This window comes from Lygodium microphyllum, chromosome 5 (assembly GCF_053477565.2).
Source record: "Lygodium microphyllum isolate KBCC chromosome 5, Lygodium_microphyllum_v1.1.10, whole genome shotgun sequence".
Taxonomy (NCBI): Eukaryota; Viridiplantae; Streptophyta; class Polypodiopsida; order Schizaeales; family Lygodiaceae; genus Lygodium; species Lygodium microphyllum.
Genome location: NC_141139.1, coordinates 99,826,627 through 99,846,365, shown reverse-complemented (window position 1 = coordinate 99,846,365; position 19,739 = coordinate 99,826,627). Strand labels below are relative to the sequence as shown.

At 38.8% G+C, this 19,739-nt stretch overlaps 1 protein-coding gene across 1 annotated transcript; it reads left to right on the top strand.

Moving 5' to 3' along the window:
• The first annotated feature begins 2,686 nt into the window (after positions 1–2,686).
• LOC148036194 (oxidoreductase, zinc-binding dehydrogenase family protein) lies at positions 2,687–19,415 on the top strand. The gene is made up of 6 exons (XM_087678203.1): positions 2,687–3,032; positions 11,386–11,565; positions 11,827–11,908; positions 11,988–12,095; positions 12,197–12,355; positions 19,016–19,415. The coding sequence occupies exons 1-6, from the start codon at positions 2,781–2,783 to the stop codon at positions 19,210–19,212; spliced, it is 978 nt and encodes a 325-aa protein (XP_087534329.1). The 5' UTR covers positions 2,687–2,780; the 3' UTR covers positions 19,213–19,415.
• The last annotated feature ends 324 nt before the right edge of the window (positions 19,416–19,739 follow it).

Below are 19,739 nucleotides of genomic sequence, written 5' to 3'. Positions count from 1 at the left end.
TTGCTATTTAGCAAGTTTTGTTAACTTGTACTCTACCTTTGGAGGAAGCTAATAATGTCAAACCAAGCAATGATTTTGGAGGGAGGAGAGGGTTGCACATTGTCAAGAGTTGAGGAATATTAAATGTAGCCAATGTTGAAGGTGATAGCCTTAAGGTGCCTAGTGTTCAATGTTGAACACTAAGGAAAGAAGGTATTGTATCGTAATAAGGGAATCGGAATATGTTGACCTTGAATTATGACATAAGAGGGTAGAAAGCCTAGGTCAAGTCTTATGATGTCGAATGTAAATAAATCCAACCACGCTTGCATGTTATTATCACCTCGCCTCACTTCTAGTGGTTGTTGCACTTGTTGCTATTTTAATATTAGCCAATAATGCTACATCCAACAAAAATCTAACTATTCCAACTATCAACCTTGTTGTGCTAGCACCTTATCAAGTCTTTAAAACTGGACCCTTAGACACCTTTCATTGTGAAGTATGAACAATAAACCTTAGCCATTTGTAAATATACAATGGCCTTTTTTGAGGATATATACCATAAGCATTGGCAATTAGTAAAGGCATGCTAAGTTTGAAGCTCAACTTGCATTACCAAATAGAGGATCCTTGAATATTACAATGGTAACACAATGCTATTTTATACTTTGTGTGCAACTTGTTACAAAATAACAGAGAGTATCACCACACCATGAAGTGTAAAAGGAAGTCTCAAATGCATTTTAAGAAACAATTTTAATACAATTTTGGTGAATTTTAACAAAAGTTTTAGAAACTAAGTTCCTTCTAATTTGATATGTCGAATATTGCAGTGAGATGAATCCTTTAGCTCTCTCTCTCTCTCTCTCTCTCTACATTTTTGAGGCATCATAGCCAATGTTGGTAAAACCTTAAAAGCTATGAACTCAATACATGATTAGAAAGTAAAATTAAAAAGAAGCAGTCAATAGTATGTTGACAAAAACATTGCACGATATTTTGAGACTTATGATATTAAGAGCTAGAATAAATACACATTTCACACCGTTTTCTCCTTACTAGATCCCATTGAATATATAGTTGTGACTCTCTTCTGTAATGACTCATAAACTATTAACCTTGAGACTTGTAGTTCTATGTTCATTTTCCTCTTCAACAAACACATGCTAACATGAGACTTGAAGTGGCATTATATTATTTCCACGTGGCCCTCATATCTATACATAGCTATCGATTTCTTTGTGTGAATTATTTGTTTAGAAACTAATAACGACATACCAAATGCAAGATAACCATGCACTAAACTATATGAGTTAGTTGAAATTGGTGTGGCTATGATTGTAGTAGCTTTGCCTCAGGTTTTAACTTTGCTTATGCATACTTTTTAAGGCATGGAGTTGTGTGGTAGAGGTGGTATTCATTTCCTTTATTAAGATGGTCAATATCTATTTCTATTACTATATGAGTGTTTCTTCTTATAAAAAATACATCATTGGTATATTTCATGTTTTGTTTATTTATGTAAGTGTATAAGTGTGATATGATTAGTGTCTACATGTGGCTAATCATAAGTTTTTTAAGTGCATCAAAATGTTATGGTTAGTGTTTTGGGTGGTTAAGGCTAATTTTTTGAAGTGTACAAAAGCCTTATGATTAGTGTTTATGGTTTTGGCAATAAACTTACATTCATGGGTTGCCAAATATGAGAGAGAGAGAGAGAGAGAGAGAGAGAGAGAGAGAGAGAGAGAGAGAGAGAGAGAGAGAGAGAGAGAATTGAATACAATGAATGTGTACATTTTTGTTTTCTTTTATTCTCCCTAGTTTCAAAAAAACTGTAGTACCACCATGTTAGGTATGGTGGCAGCATTAAGAAATTGTAAAATAAGAAATAGTATTCCACATTGTATTCTCTCTTAACAAATCTTGTTGAATATATAATTGTGACTCTCTTTTGTAATAACTCATAAACTATTACCCTTTGACTTGTAGTTCTATTGTTCATTCTCCTCTTCAACAAACAGATGCTAAGACTAACCTTAAAGTTGAACTCTATTCTTTCTATATGGCTCACATATTGATACATAATTATTGATTTCTTCATGTGAGTTATTCAAAATGTTATGATTAGTGTTTTGGGTGGTTAAGGCTAGTTTTTTGAAGTGCATCAAAGCCTTATGATTAGTCTTTGCGAGTTCATATGTTCAGATTGTATTTGTGAATTTGGATGGACCACACAAATTAACAAAGCCTTTTATCATGCAACAACATATTTGGCAATAAATTGACATTGAGAGGCTTCCAAACATGTTGAGAGAGAGAGAGAGAGAGAGAGAGAGAGAGAGAGAGAGAGAGAGAGAGAGAGAGCATCGAATAGCCTCAAGGTCTAGAGAGAAAGAGAGAGGGGAAGAAGAAAGCATTGAATACAATTGAATATGTGTAGTTTTTGTTTTTTTTCCTCTCCATTCCCAACAAAATTGTAATACTACCATGTCACCCATATCATGCATGGTAAAATATAGCAAAATAAGGAATAGTATAGAAGTATAGGTTCCCAAGAAAACTGGAATACCTCCATGTGACCTATGTGAGCTACCGTGAAGCCTTGTAAAATAAGGAATAGTCTAGATAGATATAGTTATATACAAAGTTCAAACCATCCCTTACGTATTTCATGTTAGGACTCACTGAATATATATATATACACACACACTGCATTTCAATAGAAATTTGACGAGCTTATATACACACAGAGTCTCTCTCTCTCTCTGCCTCTGCGTCTGCCTGCGTGCGTGATCATCATGAAGGCCATAGTGATCACCTCCCATGGGGGTCCCGAGGTTCTGCAGCTGCAGGAAGTTCCTGATCCCGAGCTTCTCCGCGGCCACGTCATCATACGCATCGCCGCTACTGCTGTGAACCGAGCTGACACCCTGCAACGCCATGGTGCGCACGCTGTTCCCCCTGGCTGGCCCCCCTACCCCGGCCTCGAATGCTCGGGCGTTATCGAAGCGGTGGGTGATGGAGTCGACCGGTGGAAAGTCGGAGACCAGGTAGCTTTAGTGTCCCTTGTTCATGATTTGATTATTTGTGCAAAATCTCCTGGCTCCCTTGCCTTGCCTCTGTTAAATGCTTCATTTCGTATAGCCGTCCATGTGCTGTTGCATGAATGCCCTAGCTCTATTATAAAGCCTTGAAGTTTACAGAAATTTTTAGTTATAAAAATAGTAAGCACATGTAATTTGGTTAAAAAATCCTTCCAAAATTTCGAGTTAAGGGTTTTTTAATCTACTACCAAAAATGCCTTTTGTCAACATTGATCATGATTTCGTTCATTAGTACTTTCTACAGCTCTACATATTTTGGCATGCTGGCCAAAGCTGTATATCCCATGACAACCTTTCCAGGTCTTGGATAGACTAACTAGACATATAAAGATTGCAAATTATGCATCATCATTAAGTTGTTTATCAATGCTTGTCCTTGGCTATGTAGTCACTTTAGGGTCGACATGTGGATAGACCTCTTTGTCTTGTGTTATATTCCGATTTTAGCTTCCAAAAGAATATTTTCCTTTCCTTATGTTACAAGATGCAGAAACATATAAGTGGTAGATGTGTCCCTCACCCATGCACTAGTTTGTATGTTTCTCCTCTTGTATTGAGTTGCTATGATGAGCATAGTGCCAACTAGGGGCATTTGTTTGGAGTTAGCTCTTGTAGTTTGTGGATATATGTGACCACCTTGAAGAGGGCCTCAATCACCATGTGAGTAGAAGCTAGGTTCCATCTCATGATCTTATGTGGTACTAATAACTTATTTTGGATACCATCCTAGTGATTGTCATAACTAGTGGTGTCTTCATCCTCTACCGTTCACTATGAAGGTGAGGCCTAGGCTAAGTTGTAGTGTATCAAGAAGTCGTAGCTTTGTCCTTGGCTCTTGGAACAGGATTTGGGCATACTATCTTTCTCGAGCAACAAGGTTGGGAATCCTTATTTAAGTCTAGCCTTTGCAATTTTCCTTGTGGAGAACTTGGGTTTGGAGAAGTGACTATTGTGAGATAAACATGGGAAGATATTCACTACATTATACTATCCTAGAAGGTGAACTATGATGTTTAAAAGGGCGACTCAACTAGTCAAAGTGTAAAGGTCATATATGAAATCAATGCAATGCCATCAACATAAAGCATGCTTGAGATCAAGAAGCTCACAAATGCCTCACCAATCTTGTCCATAAAGTCATTGATATTATCAATGTATAGGCCAAATAGTGCAGGTGGAGAGTGGCATTTCTGCTTCACATTGTGATGTGGACCATATCAGATATCCAACCTATGTCACATTGACTCATGAAAGGGTGGGGATTCTAGTATGAGGACCCACCACATCATCTTTATGTCTTGGTTGACCCAAAGCTTCTTTGCGAAATATATAATTTATAGTTGGGTTTCTTCTATTTCTTGTGAATCTCGGGGATTTTGCCTTTATCTTCTATAGTATTTCTTATCTTTGTTCTATAAACTCTTCTTGCCAAGACTTGGCAGTTTTAGGCTAGATATATTAAATACCTTGACATCAAGTATGCATGCAAGTATGGGGCAGCTAGGATACTTCGATGGAGACACTATTTTTCACACTATGTTGGGTTGAGGACCGCATATGAGAATTTATGGCACAACCCCTTATGGTATGTAGCAATCAATGCATGGTGTGCAAGGCCCAATGCATCTGGGTATGGTTGGTGATGTGCATAACCCCATGTATGGTAGAATTGGCATGATAGCCAGGGCACAAAGTGGTATGTATGGCAACGCATTTGCACCCCCTAGTGATTTTGGGACTGAAGAAATGAGTGCTGGTCATGCAAATCCTTCATATGGTGTTGGTCATGATGTAAATAGAGCAAACATACCCTTTTCACAATAGCCAATATATGATAACTTGACTCCCTAAGGGGCAGCAAAGGACTATGATGAGGGGGGAAAGGCGCTGAAGTTTGAGGTCTTCAGTGGGACACAAGATAGGTTAAAAGCTTCAATTTTTGTTTAGCAATTTGCTGTAGTCTATTTGGTAGGCAACTTTATTGAATCCTCAAAGATTCGAAAGGTAGCTACTTTTTTGAAGAGGAATGCATTGTAATGGTCATGCTCTTAATGCAAGGTAGAGCACTGTCAACATGGGTACAATTTAAGCTAATGTTTGCTTCAAATTGGTTGACTTCTATATTTGAGATGGACATTATGATAGTTTGGAATAAGCTTGATACTATGCAATGCAAAAATTGGAATTCCAAATAGTATAATAAGAAGTTTTGGATGCCTTGTTGCCAATGACTTCTTATTGTCTAGTTTCTCACGAGGAAGTGAAAAAAATATGCATATGGGGTTGCCTAAAGGAATCAGGGATTTTTTGCATTAAGTCCACTACATCTAGCATGTCTCAACTCATAGAAATAGCTAGTACAGCTCATATAGTATTGTGTGCAAAAGATTCGCACTTCCAAGGCATAAATGAGAAGCTTCAAGGACTAAGAAAAGGGGTAGCAAGGAGGCAGCAAGGAAAGGGTTGGAAAACGATTGCATAGTGAAGGGAATTAAGGGCTGCAAATAAATGCTTTGTTTGTGAATAGAAGGTCACATGGCTAAGGACCATCCCAATAGGCAGCAAGCTAATAAATTAGAAAATCAGAGAGATCCCAAGGAAACGAAGCCTAAAGGATCCTTTGGTTTGGTGCCAGATGTTGTTAATAATCAGCTCAATGATGATATTATTGAGTCATGCAGAGTATGGGGCAAAATCAAAGATCAGCATGTATTAGCCTTCTTTGATAATGCGGCATGAGCCAACTTTATTTCCACGAATATGGCAACCCGTCTACACATCAAAGAGGATGAGATGAGATCCATTGGAGTAGTTGGTATGCCATGTAAAGGCCATGCAGAGCTTGTCACACTGCTCATTGGAAAGCTTTGGTTATATATATAGGGATACGCAGACAGCAAATGGTTTTTTATTGTATTGCTTGCGGGTTGTGATGTATTGCTTGTTATGTCTTGGTGTGATCGTGTGCATAGAGTGATTAATTCTCATGCGAAAATGATTACTATTCAACATAAGGACAAGGCCCATACCTTGGCTATAAAATTGAAAGGGAAATTTGTTCCTGTTGTATTGGTTGTTGCCATTTCTGAACTAATGAAAATCACTTTTTAGCGTATGTGGTTTTCACTAAGTATAAGGTTGATAATGAAAATGTTGGGAACATGTCTAAGTTAGAAAAGGATCGCATGTCATTTTTGAAAATGTATGCTGTTTGCTTTTCTCAATCACTTTTGGGATAGCTATTGCTTGAAAGGCCAAAAGTTCATGGCATAGATCTTATCCTTAGAAGTAGTCCTCCTAATAAGCCATCCAACAAGGTAAGTACAACCCAGCAAGAGGAGATAATGAGTTAGGTGAATGAGGTGTTAGTGTGAAGATATAGTAGGGTTTGCACTGAAGAAACACATGTATAACCAAGACTAAAACACAAAGACTCAGAGAGAGAAGCAAATCTCAAACCCTAAACGCAAAACGAAAAACGCAAAAACTCAAAATTCAAACACAGAGACAAACATAGAGAGAAGAAACTCTGAAGTGAATGAATGCTGTAAATGAATGTAAGAGTGTACAGAATGCCCAAGGACAGAGCAATACAATGTCGGAGATTGACGTCCACAGGAGACGGATCCCAAGTGTTGTGACCACTAGTTGGAGTGTCGGAGTGCGGGAAACACCAAACGTTGATCACTAAAGTGTCAAGGATTTGAGGCGACAATAGGAGAGGTGTTTGCTGATGTAGATGGCCTACTAAATAACAAAAACGTAGGTATCGCAGCAGTGGCCCAATGGGAGAGATGGCAGTAGCTTGTCGCTTGGCACTAGATGTTAAGAACGTAGGCTGATCAGATGCTATGATGACGTAGTAGATGGAGACCTCCAAACAGCAAGGCGATGGCTGAAAACATGCCGCCTAGGTTTGAATAGTGATGGGCTGCAATTGGTGATGGCTGGACAGCAAATGGTAGGTGACTGATGGCTGAAATTTGCACAGTAGAGTGAGAAACTTGCACAAAAGGATTAGGTTGAATGTTGGGTAGCTTGTCTATTTACAGATGTTGAAGGATTCCCAAAAAAATTAGGGTTTTGGGGGAACACTGAAACTCTCTTGAACCGCACATTAAATTTGCATTTTTCATTAATTAAGCGTGTTTTGGGACTGTTTAAAAATGCTAATCATTTGTAAAGCGTGTTTCAGCTTAATAGTTAGAAACATGGTTGATTCAACCTAGCTCATATTCCTTTTGTTCTCCTATGCTTTTGGTTTAGAAAAATGATGGATCATGGTGTATGTGCATTGACTATTGTGCTTTGAATAAAATCATGTTAAAAAATCGGTTTTCCATCCTTTGGATCGATTATGCTATGGATAAAAAATCTGTTTCTTGATGATGTATGGACGGTTGTGTCAAAAAGTAGTTGAGACCTAAGGTGATGATTGAGTTACGCTTCTCCTTGTGTAGGGTATAGAGATATTGATGCTATAGCTAAAGCAATGGAGCATTTCCTTTATTGACATTTTTCAAGACATGTTAAGTAGTTTGTCAAGACATGTATCATATCTCAAAAAGTGAAGTGTGATAGGCAAAATATATTGTGTTTATTGCAGTCCTTCCTATTCTAGATGGGCCTTGATAGAGTATTGTATGGATTGTATCTTTGAGTTTCCTAAGATATTTTTGAAACCTCACTTAACATGTGGATTAATTTTTAATCACATGTTCAAGTGAATGTTGTACATGTGAGGTGTAACTGGGGCTAGAGTAAATTTACAAGCTCGAGACTCGAGGAAATCACAAGATGTCAAAGGCAAAAGTTGTAAGTTATGATGCATGCATACTTGGTGGTATTTGGTGTTAGTTGTTGGCCTAGGTCATTCATTTGGCCATAAGTATTAGTTGGTGACACTAGAGAAGTGGCGTTTAATGGTACCTAACACCAATCTGATGGTTAAAGATGATGCAGAGACTCTCGGGAATGGAAGTTGCCTAGCCAATTTAATTATTGACCAGTTAGATTATTTTTAAGGGCATTGAAATAATTATTATATTAATTTTCAGTATTTAAAGACTGAAAATTAATATTTAATTATGGATAATACTAGAAAAACCATTTGGGAAGGCTGTCACTTGTCAAAAATGCCGATGCAAGATTGAAAAACGTCTTTAGAGGTTGGAGAGAGGAATTTTAGTGTATTCAACTTGCAAGAGAGAGGGAGGAGATGTTGCTAGTTTGATTTGCAACCATTAGAGGAGCTTCTGAGATGGCTAGGGGCAAGAGAAGACCAATCAACAGGAGGTGACAACATCTACAAGCGGTTGAGACATGGCAATTATAGTAAATGATTGATTTTCTTTTGTTCTTTGCATCTATAAGCTGTTGAGACAGTGCAGCAGTAGTAAATGACAGATTTTCTTCAGTTCTTTGTGAAGAAAGTCTGAATTTCCTCTCTCCTCAGCATTCTCTCTCATCTCCTAGCCTTTCTACAGCTTTGCTTAAAAGATTACAGCATTGAGATCACAAGAGGCCAAGAAATTTTAGATTTCTCTGTTGTAAACCCTAATCTGCACAGTAGAAATTAGGGTTTAGTAGCAGTCTCGGGAAGTGTGTCAAAAATTGGAAGCTTCAAGACTTGGATTCAACAAGGCTGAAGCTGTTTTTAGTCAAATTCAAGTAGAGAGACTAGCAAATCAATGAATTTGGGGCATTTTCCATCAAAATGGGTGAAGGCCAATTGACTTCCCGAATCAAGGGGCAAATCAGATTGAAGACTTGCTGGTCATTTTGGATAGCACGGGAAGTTGGAATACTGAAAGGAATTGTGAGAATCCCAGTGTACATCAACTTATTCTTCAATTAAGTTAAATAGATGCTGAAAGGGGCACCAGTTTTGGGGCCAATACGGTGTCCAATGTCCAAGATTATATGGTAAAGTGAGCATTTGAGTTTTATGAATTTGTTAATTGCTGTAAATAGTATTTAATTAGGTTATTTACCACCCTATTCGAGGAGGAAGGCTGGTTACAATTTGCTTGCATTTTGTAGCCTTGGTCAGATGTGCCAGTCTATCCCGTCACTTGCCCATAATTTACTTGTTTGTCCTACTTGACAATCAGCTTGACAGCTAGATCTGTTGCGTTGCTAGGTGGCACTTGTTGCCCATCATTTGCATGTGTTGCTCATGCGACTTGAAGTATTGAAGTGTTAATAGCCTTGCATGGTCGTCTGCTCGTTGACTCCTATGTCCTTGTCTTTGCCTATAGCCTAGCCACGTAAGCTACTCTTTAGTTGGCGGATCATCGTCGAACAGACAAGCCACATTAATATTTTCTCTTTCTACTCAACCTCTCTTAGGAAGGTAGTTGACACGCATTTGGGGCTTTTTGATTTTCTTCAAAATTTCTCCAAATTTCATGATAAAAATTTGGGGCTTTTCACATTGGAACCCTTTGATATCCAAGTGGGGCCTTTGATGAATTGTTGAAGACTGCTCGAGTGCTCGTGTCTTCAACATCGAGCGAAAGATGACTCGCCAAGTATCCAATATTTGGCGATGCCATCACAAGCGATCGATCTTGATCTCAATGTCCTTGACAGCAACATTAAAGGGGAATTTTTTATCCCAATAATTTTTTAAAAAAACATAAAATTTAAAAAGTAAAATATAAAAAATCATGTGAGCGAAATTAGACATTGGCCATGCTCATGCATGTGCTAAGACCTTTCCATCACTTATTAAATAATTATTGGGGTCCTCTGCCCATATTTTAATCCAAAATGAGTTATATTTCTTTCTGTTTTTTTTGTATTTGATTTACAAAGGAGTTATGTTTCAGGGGGGGATTCTAACCACTTTGCGCATGACCTTTGAGTTGATTTTAGTCATGTGCCTAGTGCCTTTGAGCCACGTTGCCTTTTGATCAACCTCTGAGCCATGCACACACACCTTTGAACCATGTCTTATATCGGGTCCCTGAGTTGGTCAGTAGACCATGTCATGACCTACCTCGTGTTGTATCTCTCTTATATATCTTCTTTTCCAAAATCATTGTACGGGAGTAGATGTTGCCTCTTTGAGGTAAGACTTTCACTTTTTTCCTTTTTTATATGTTTCATGTGATGAGTTTGTTCATCCTTAACGTGAAGGGGGATTCATTAGATTTATTTATCCCCATGTGTGAACAATTACATTCTTGACCTTCCTGCAAGGCATCAACCTTCTTGTAATGTGATGGTCTTAGGCTTCTAGAAAAAAATACCTTTGCAAATTGAGGAAAATGCAAATTGATGAGTAGGCAATATAACAGATGCATATGTTTCTTGTGAGTTAGTCTACCGCACCTCAAGCTGCAGAGAAATGAGGGATTTTGTAAATGGCCTGCTATATAGTGCATAAAGCATGTGAAAAATATGCATACAAGGTGTTACCAAATGTATCTTATGTTCATATAAACAATATATTGTGAGGGTTTTTTAAAGCCTTAAAGAAGCTATGTGATGCTGCTAGCAGAAGTTGGGATGTTGACATTAAAGACTAAGGCTTTATTTAAGACTCTTGATCACCTCTGTCGAGTATGAAAGCTAGATAGGAGTGGTTTTTTTACCACACTATGCCAGAGTCAACCAGAGAACTCACCATAGCTTGGCTTGAGCAGCTTATTGAATGGGTGCAGTCTTGAGGATGATGTCGAGATCACCATACATAGACATTGGGATGGGGGTTTCATAATAGAAAGGTGGTACAGAAGAATGAATCAAGTCCACAGCAAAGATGGAGGACTAATGGTGTAAAGTTGGTATACATATAGTAAGACCTCAAAATGTAAGCATTGAAAGGAAAAGCTAATGAATTTCTCAAGAGTGATTGAGTTCCCATAAGCTAGAGATTGAGCTTGGATGAATGTAGGATGTGGCTAGAGAACTAAGATCCAGTCTTTCCTGCCAAATGGAGATCAGGAAACTGAGTACCACACACTTCTTAAATGCATGAACTTTGGCCACGTATGATGCAGATAGGTGTTCTTTAAGATTCTATTTGTACAACCATTGCAGTGTCTGTTATGCACTTGTGAACTCAATGCAGGTAAAAGAAGGGCAATCAACTCAATGCAGGGAGCTTTCCTCCTTATGAACTTGTAATAAAAACTAGTCCTGTTACTGTTTCAAGGCAGGCTTCATGTTTCCTTTATTTGTATTACCTTGTCTTGAAATGCTTTGAGGATGTGCGATCCTGTTTGTTGGTCTTATCATCTATCTTTTTTTGCCTGAATTATTTGATTAATTGACCCCTTTACTCTTTCAGGTGTGTGCCTTGTTAGGGGGAGGAGGATATGCAGAAAAGGTAGCTGTCCCAGCAGGACAATTGCTACCGGTGCCTAAAGGAGTATCATTGCAAGATGCTGCAGGACTACCTGAGGTTGTATGCACTGTATGGTCCACAACTTTCATGACAAGCCACTTGTCAAGTGGAGAGACTTTTCTGGTAACTTCTTAACCATTTTAATTCCTTTAGATATTACTGTTCTTAAGGTTTTTACTTTTCTTCTATTTTTGTTTGGGAAGGAAGAAAATGGGTGCACTGGTATGCCTAGGAATGCTGTAAACAAACAAGAAGCACTATATATTCTAGACTTACATCACAAGGGGTATTTTGAGTCCCTTTTTATAGTTACAAGATATGTTGACAGATAGTTAACCATTAAGTAAGTGGTCAAAAGTATGCTAATTGGTTTTCATATGGTAGGTCCATGGAGGCTCAAGTGGAATTGGCACGTTTGCAATACAAATGGCCAAGTACATAGGTGCTCGAGTTTTCTGTACCGCAGGTATTTGTCCTAATAATCAAAGGACCCCTTGCATGTTATATTAGTTTTTAATGCTTGCTTATTTTCTTGTTGATTACAGGGGATGATCATAAGCTTCGTCAATGTAAAGATTTGGGTGCAGATGTTCTTATAAACTACAAGTCTGAGGATTTTGTCAAGCGTTTGAAGGATGAAACTGGGGGAAAAGGTATTCTGTTTATGCTTTAAATTGCCGATACTTACTATAGTTGGGATGCTGTGATCTTTGAGTATACTTAATGCTTACCTTTTCACCTGCTATGTTGGCAGGTGTAGATGTTATTCTAGATAACATGGGAGCACTTTATTTTCAGAGGAATCTTGATGCCTTGAGCATAGATGGACGGTTGTTCATCATTGGGTTCCAAGGAGGCACAACAGGACAATTCAACTTGGGCCCAATTATTGCCAAGAGACTCACAGTACAAGGTTAGAGTTGCTTTGTGTAGTGTTTTTTGAGAACTGATATTCAACATAAATGATACTTAGATGTTTTATCAGCAATATAATTGCTGACACATCTTTGGACAAGAATCTCTTTCATGCTAAATATAGTAATAATGGGTGGATCCATTGAAGATTTCAGAGGGTTCTGCTGTGATCTTCCTTTTTTTACTGAAGTTTCTGAAATTTCCAGCCATCTATTTATATTGGAAAGAGTGCTAAACATCTCTAGTACATGTATAATACAATTTATGAAGGGCCAAAAGAATCGCTAAATAGTCTATACATCTACATCTAAGAGTAGTCCTAAAACAAAGAAGTGAAAATGCAACAAAATCCCAACGTTATCTCGGATTTCCATTGCCACATACTCTGCAAAACTAGTGTCCTTTGACAATGCCCTTTACGTTTTGTAGGTAAAAATGCGAAGCCTTAACCTAATCTTATAGATTACCATTACTATCCACTTCACGAAACTAGTGCTTTGGTTGTTTGGCATATGCTTTAGTGCCACAGTCACGTAGACATAAATTGCAAGACAAGGTTGTCAAATGCATTTTCATTGGTTTTAGTGTAGAAAGTAAAGGGTATTGCTTGTACCAACCCTCTACAAACAAGATTTTCATTAGTAGAGATGTGGTATTCGCTGAACATGCTAGTTGCCCCTTTATGGATTGCAAAAACTAGCTCAATGTGAAGCCTATGGATATGTTTAACAGATTGCTGCCACTGTTTCAGTCACCTAAATTTGGCCAATTTTAGCAATCTAAACCACCTCAAAACATGCTTAATTAATGAAAAACCTTGAAACGGAGAGTAGTTCGAGAGAGTTTTTGTGTAAACCCTAGTTTGGGTGGATCCATTACATCTATAAATAGATAGATTACCCACCATTCAACCCATCCTTTTGTGCAGGTTTCTCACTTTGCCGTGCAAATTTCAGCCATCAGCACCTACTATCTACTGTCCAGTCATCACTGACTGCAACCCATCACTATCCAGCCCTAGGCGGCATGTTTCCACCCATTGCCTTGCTGTTTAGAGATCTCCATTTGCTGTGTCATCATAGAACTTGATTAGCTTGCGTTTTCAGCATTTGGTGGCCTCATGAGATAGGATTTGCATAGAGCATTAGAAGGAGCAGCAGTTGATTTTCTCATGTTGCAGGAGCTCCAGCTTTCGGTAGAGAGGATACCTCGTTGTTGTGGAAAACTATTGTGAGGCGAGAGTCGCACTTAGTGGGTAGCAACTATGGGAGGTGTAGAGATACAGGTTGGAGTTTACATTTGTGTTAGGGAGCAGTGGACCCAATTTGTACAGAATGGGGTATTGTGATTCCAGGGAGAGCTATGTGGGTCTTAGTGAGAGTGGAGTTGTCACTTGTTGGTATGCTAGTCATTTATGCTGTGATTGGCCAACGAGATAGGAGACAGTTTTGGACTACCCTTAGTCTCTCTCTACCATAGGTGGATCATTGGATAGTAGGAGGCGACTTTAATATGGTGGATGCTCTTGAGGATAGGAGAGGAAGATATACAGAAACTATTAAAGGAGGAGAGAAGGCTACTTGGGAGGAGTTACTATTTGAAATCAGGGGCCGAGACCCATGGTTTGCAGTAGAGTTTGGTAGGTCCATAGGATTGCTTGGGGTCTTTGGGAGAGACAGGGTAGTGGGAGCCAAGAATTTCTCTAGGATTGACGGATTTTATATCGACGATTGGGCTTGTGATAAGGGCAGCCTAATAGTATGCCTTTCATGTGAGCTTGCTTAGACCTTTTCATGGAGATGTGCCAAAGGATGTATCTGCTGAAATTCAGCCAAAGTTTGAAGAGCTAGATAAGATTTTGGTACTTGAGCAGATTTTGGCACATAAGGAAAGAAAGGTCAAAGGTTCTAGGAGATACTTGGTGAAATTTTAGAATTATTCACCAATGGATGCCAAATGGATGGAGGAGAATGGCTTGGCAGACCATCCTTAGTTATTGCAGCTTTACCTTGATGCTTTCTAGTTAGAGCCGACTTTAGTTCGGGCTCAATTTGGTTCAACAGAGCAACGGTCCGGAGTATTGTCTGATGCTCAAGGGGGAGGTAGCACTTCCCCTCCTCCAGTTGTAGACATCTCTCATACGTAGTGGATCTCAGATGTATTCAGCATGCATCCAAGGTATTGCGCTGACAGTATGTTTGCCATGAGGTCACTACTTAGTGTACTAGTCACTGTGAGATGCATGCAGATGAGTATGAGTTTTACTCGGGCATTGGAACTATACTTTTGCATAAGCTTATGATCAATTTGGCATGAATTTTGCCTCAATTTTGAGACAAAAATTCTGATTAGTTTCAGCTCAGTTTTTGATCAGCTTGAGAACTGTTTTTGGTTATTTTTTTGGATCAGTTTTGCATCAATTTTTGCATTGATTGCTGGTCTTTTGCAATGAGTTTGTGGTCGGTTTGGGGTCACATTTCCAACAGTTTGTGATCAGTTCTCAGATCAGCAAGTGAAGTGATCAGTTTATGATGAGATTATGCTTAGTTTTCTATGGTTTACATCTAGTTTCATGGACAACAGTATATGTTATGATGCCATTAATGTTTCAGCCATGGTTTATGCTTGGTTTTCGCTATACTATGGTTTGGTTTTGCCAGATGAGTTGAGCTCATGAGAAATGAACATGTCACATGATAATCTGACAATGTTTTTTAGATTCTTTGTGAGTCTTATGTTATGTTATGTTGCCTGGTAATTTTCAGCATATGTTGGGCATATGGAATGGTTGAACAACAGTGCGCAATGTTGTGTTGACTATGATGTCCTATGGAAATTCCAATGTAGTACTTTGCTTTTGATGCATTTGATAGTGTAATCGAGGACGATTGCAAGTATTTCAAGGGGGAGGGTTGTTATGAGGGCATGTATTTTTGAAACCTCACTTAACATGTGGATTAATTTTAATCACATGGTTAAATAAATGTTACACATGTGAGGTGTAACTGGGGTTAGAGTAAATTTACGAGCCAGGGACCCGTGAAAATCACGGGATGTCAAAGGTAAAAGTTGCTATAAGTTATGTTGCACAGGTACTTGGTGGTATTTGGTGTCAATTGTTGGGCTAGGTCGTTCATTTGGCCATAAGTGTTGGTTGGTGACACTAGAGAAGCGGCGTTTAATGGTACCTAACGCCAATCTAATGGTCAAAGATGGCGTAGAGACACTCCGGAATGGAAGATGCCTAGCAAATTTAATTATTGGCTAGTCAGATTATTTTTCAAGGCACCGAAATAATTATTAGATTAATTTTCGGTATTTAAAGGCTGAAAATTAATATTTAATTATGGATAATATTGAAAAAACCATTCGAGAAGGCTGTCACTTGTGAAAAATGCCCATGCAAGACTGAAAAACATCTTTAGCTGTTGGAGAGAGGCATTTTTAGTGTATTCAGCCTGCAAGTGAGAGGGAGGAGATGGTGCTGGTCTAATTTGCAGCCATTGGAGGACCTTCTGAGGCAGCTAGGGGTAGGAGAAGACCAATCAACAGCAGGTGACAGCATCTACAGGCTGTTGAGACAAGGCAATAGTAGTAAATGATTGATTTTCTTCAGTTATTTGCATCTACAAGCTATTGAGATAGGACAGCAGCAGTAAATGACAAATTTTTTTCAGTTCTTCACGAAGAAAGTCTGAATTTTCTCTCTCATCTCCCAGCCTTTCTACAGCCTTGCTCCAGAGATTGCAACATTGAGATCACCAGAGGCTGAGAAATTTCAGATTTCTCTGCTGTAAACCCTAATTTGTAGCAGAAATTAGGGTTTAACATTAGCCTCGGGAAGTGTGCCAAAAATTGGAAGCTCCAAGACTTGGATTTTTCAGGGCTGAAGGTGAATTTCAGCTGAATTTAGGTGGAGGACTAGTTAGCCATTGAATTTGGGGCATTTCCATCGTCTATGAAGTGGGTGAAGGCCAATTAAGTGCCTAAATCAAGGGGCAAATCAGATTGAAGACTTGCTGGTCACTTTGGACAACAAGGGGAGTTTAGATTGCGAAGAGGATCGGGAGAATCCCATTGTAAATCAACTTTTTCTTCAATAAAGTTAAATAAATACTAAAGGGGCACTAATTTTGGGGCCAAACGGGTGTGCATTGTCCAAGATTAGTAGGTAAATTTGTATTTTCAGATTTGCATTTATTGTTTGCTTCTGTAATTAAGTTGTAATCAGGGATTTACCACCCATCCACACAAGGAAGGCTGGTTTCACTCATCCTCTTTTTCACTTTCAAGTTTCATCCCTATATATTACACCCTCTTTCTCTCCCTTTCCCAAATCCCTCTTTCTCTATCTTGCCTCCTTTCTCCTCATTCTTTTCCACAATACCTAGGTCTCTTTAATTAGAGAACCTGGGTAGAGGATGCTCCAAATAGAGAGCCTAAGTATGATGATGATTGGAATGTCATCAGTGATGGTGACTTTGTTGAACCGTTTGAGGCCTCTTCTAGTGAGGGCGGCTCTCCACCTTTTGATGTATATGAGCTTGATGTTAAGTCATCCACATGAGTCATGAGTCATTTTGAGTCCTTTTATGAGCATTGAGTGATAGCATGTGCCATGGCAGATGCCTTGTTGTATCCTTTAATAGAATATGCTACATGACTCTAGTTTCAACTCTTATATGGCCTTGCAATTGTTTTCTAAACTCTAATTCATGAAACTTTGTGCTTTTCATGATCTGATCTTTAAGTTGCACACTTTATATGTGTGCAAGTTGATTTTATATAAAATGTATATGTATTTTTAAAAAAGGAATGTACGAAACAATGTATCTTATTCTTAAAATTTTTATGTACGTTCCGTACACACATATTCAAGCATCGAACGTATCGTACTAAACGTAGGAAACTACCTTGCTTGGATCAACACTTGTAGACATGACTAGGGTATTCACAATAAGCACAATATCTACTCATTTTTGGAATATTTTGCCAAGTGGACTCAAAGGATTGGTATGTTTGAGAAGGAGGATTAGCTCTTGGGAGGACTTGCCTTCCTAACCTTGGAAGTCTTGCCATCCTCGCATTGCTCCTTCAAAGAAGTGGAAACCAAGGCCTTTTCTTGACCAAGAGTAGAAGAAAGCTTCTTTTGTACTTGGTCATGCAACCCTATGTAGCAAAGGAGCTAATGTTCGAACCCAGAAAAGGTTAGTAAGATATAAAAAGCTTCATAAATTTGGAATAGATTGGAGCAGCTTGTTTCGAAATAGAGCGACTTGATTGTTGTTTGGCCAGTGACGATAAACTTGGTCTATGCTTGTATTCAGCCAACTTAACTCTCAGATCATCCCCTTTCTCAATGAAAAACTTTTTGACCTCACGATAAATATTAACGTGTGTATTGTGATCTTGAGCTGCATAATGGTCGACGTTATGCATCCGCTCCACCTTTGTTGTAGTATTGTGAGCTCTCCATTCATGGATAAGATTAGGGTGGGAAAGTCGAAGATCATTCATAGGCCCCAAATAATTATTTTCCAAGGGTCCTAAGACTCAAGCAGATGTCACATGAGATTCGGCTGCATTGTGAAGTTCAACATGTTGAAGCTAGTCATATATGGTGGAAGGAACAAGAGCAAGAGAGAGAGCCGCAAGATTGGGAACTCCAATAGTCACAATGTGTGACCGGCCTTCCCTTACGGTTATGTGCTGGAACAAAGGAGTTTGGGATTTGAGGATTCTCAGTGAGTCCTAAACTTTATTAGCTACACAGAAAGCAAGCGATCTTGGACTAGCAGCCCCCCCAAAGTGGATGGCATAGCTCACCAGGATTGCATTGCCTTTAGCAATTAATTGCAAGTTCGGGGAGTGGCTTGTGAGAGAGTTTTGGACTGACAGAGATGCTTAGATGTCAAAGGAGATGATGAGCAGGAGGAGCATGTGGCACCATGATAAAATCTTTGATGTCCATATTCTATGGCCACTAGGAACTTGAATGAGGAGGCATGATAGACTTCAGGCAAGCCTACGTACAATAGGAAACCTAAAAGTCACATGTGATGAGAGTGTCTTTGAATATGATGGAAGGTCCTTTGATTGACTTTGGAGTGGCACACTTTGATCTCGTTCGCAACAATTCAGCCAGGATCGGCCATTGGCTTCAGTCCCAGCAAGGTCAGCATTTGAGGCACTTGGCACAGAAGCCCTGGTGACTGGGAGAAGTTCAGGCTGCAATGAAGTTTTTGAGATAGATTTTAAAGCAGCTAGGATATTTTTAAATGGTTCAGCTGCCAATGCTTCTGTTGTACTGTGCTTTCATGGATCCCATCTCTGCAAAAAGATGAAAAATAATAGCTTCTGTCCTAACAGAACCTTTGACACTTAGATTCTACAGACTGTATGAAATATGAGACAGGATTAGACTTCAGGTAAGCCCACATAAAATACTAGATCTAAAGGCCACATGTGATGAGATGGTGTTTGATCATGAATTTTCTTCCTTCAATTGCACCGGTTTGTGTTGTTACGGGCCATATTATAATATACATACAGCTTCTTTTCAAATAATTAAACAAGTAAATTGCAAAAATCTATGGCTGTGGAACTAGGGCATCACTATTGATGCATCCCTGATTGTCCTGAGGGTTTGGTAATGCAGGTGCAGGATTACGAAGCAGAGGTGTAGAAAACAAGACTCAAATTGTTGAGCAAGTTGTGTCGAATGTTTGGCCTGCCATTGAGAGCAGCAAAGTGAAGCCTGTTATCTACAAATCTTTTCCTCTTGCTCAAGCGGCAGAAGCGCATCGTATACTCGAATCCAGCAGCCATGTTGGCAAAATCTTGTTGATTCCCTGAGTCATTTCATAACAGTGAAAATGTTCTTTATCATGATATCAAAACACCCTTACAGTTTTAAGGAATGTAAAATAAAACATTCGTATTCTGGAGCACACTCCCCCTTTTGGTATTCCTTCCTTCAAAATCTGTCATATGTCTGGACAACTTGTTTAGTGATATAAATTGTAATGGATTTTCACAATCAAGCACTCTTGACAATATATCCAAATATGTAGCATGTTGGTTCGTGGAAAAGAAAGGTCATATTCTATTGCACTCTCTTTGTGCCTCATTAGTTGTCCAATTTAATTGTTCACCATTGATAATGCTACATTTCGAGATATCTTCAGCATTTCTTGATAGGAATCTTCTGTTTATCATGCAACTGAATGTCCACAGTAAATAGTGGTCCTGAACTAGCTGATTTGATTGACTTCACTATGTTTGCTTTGTTCTCTTTCCTAATATCATGAGATTTTGAGCTTTGTTCAATTGGATACCTATGCTTGCATGGGCTGTTTTGTCCAAGTCCAGCCTCTTGCCCA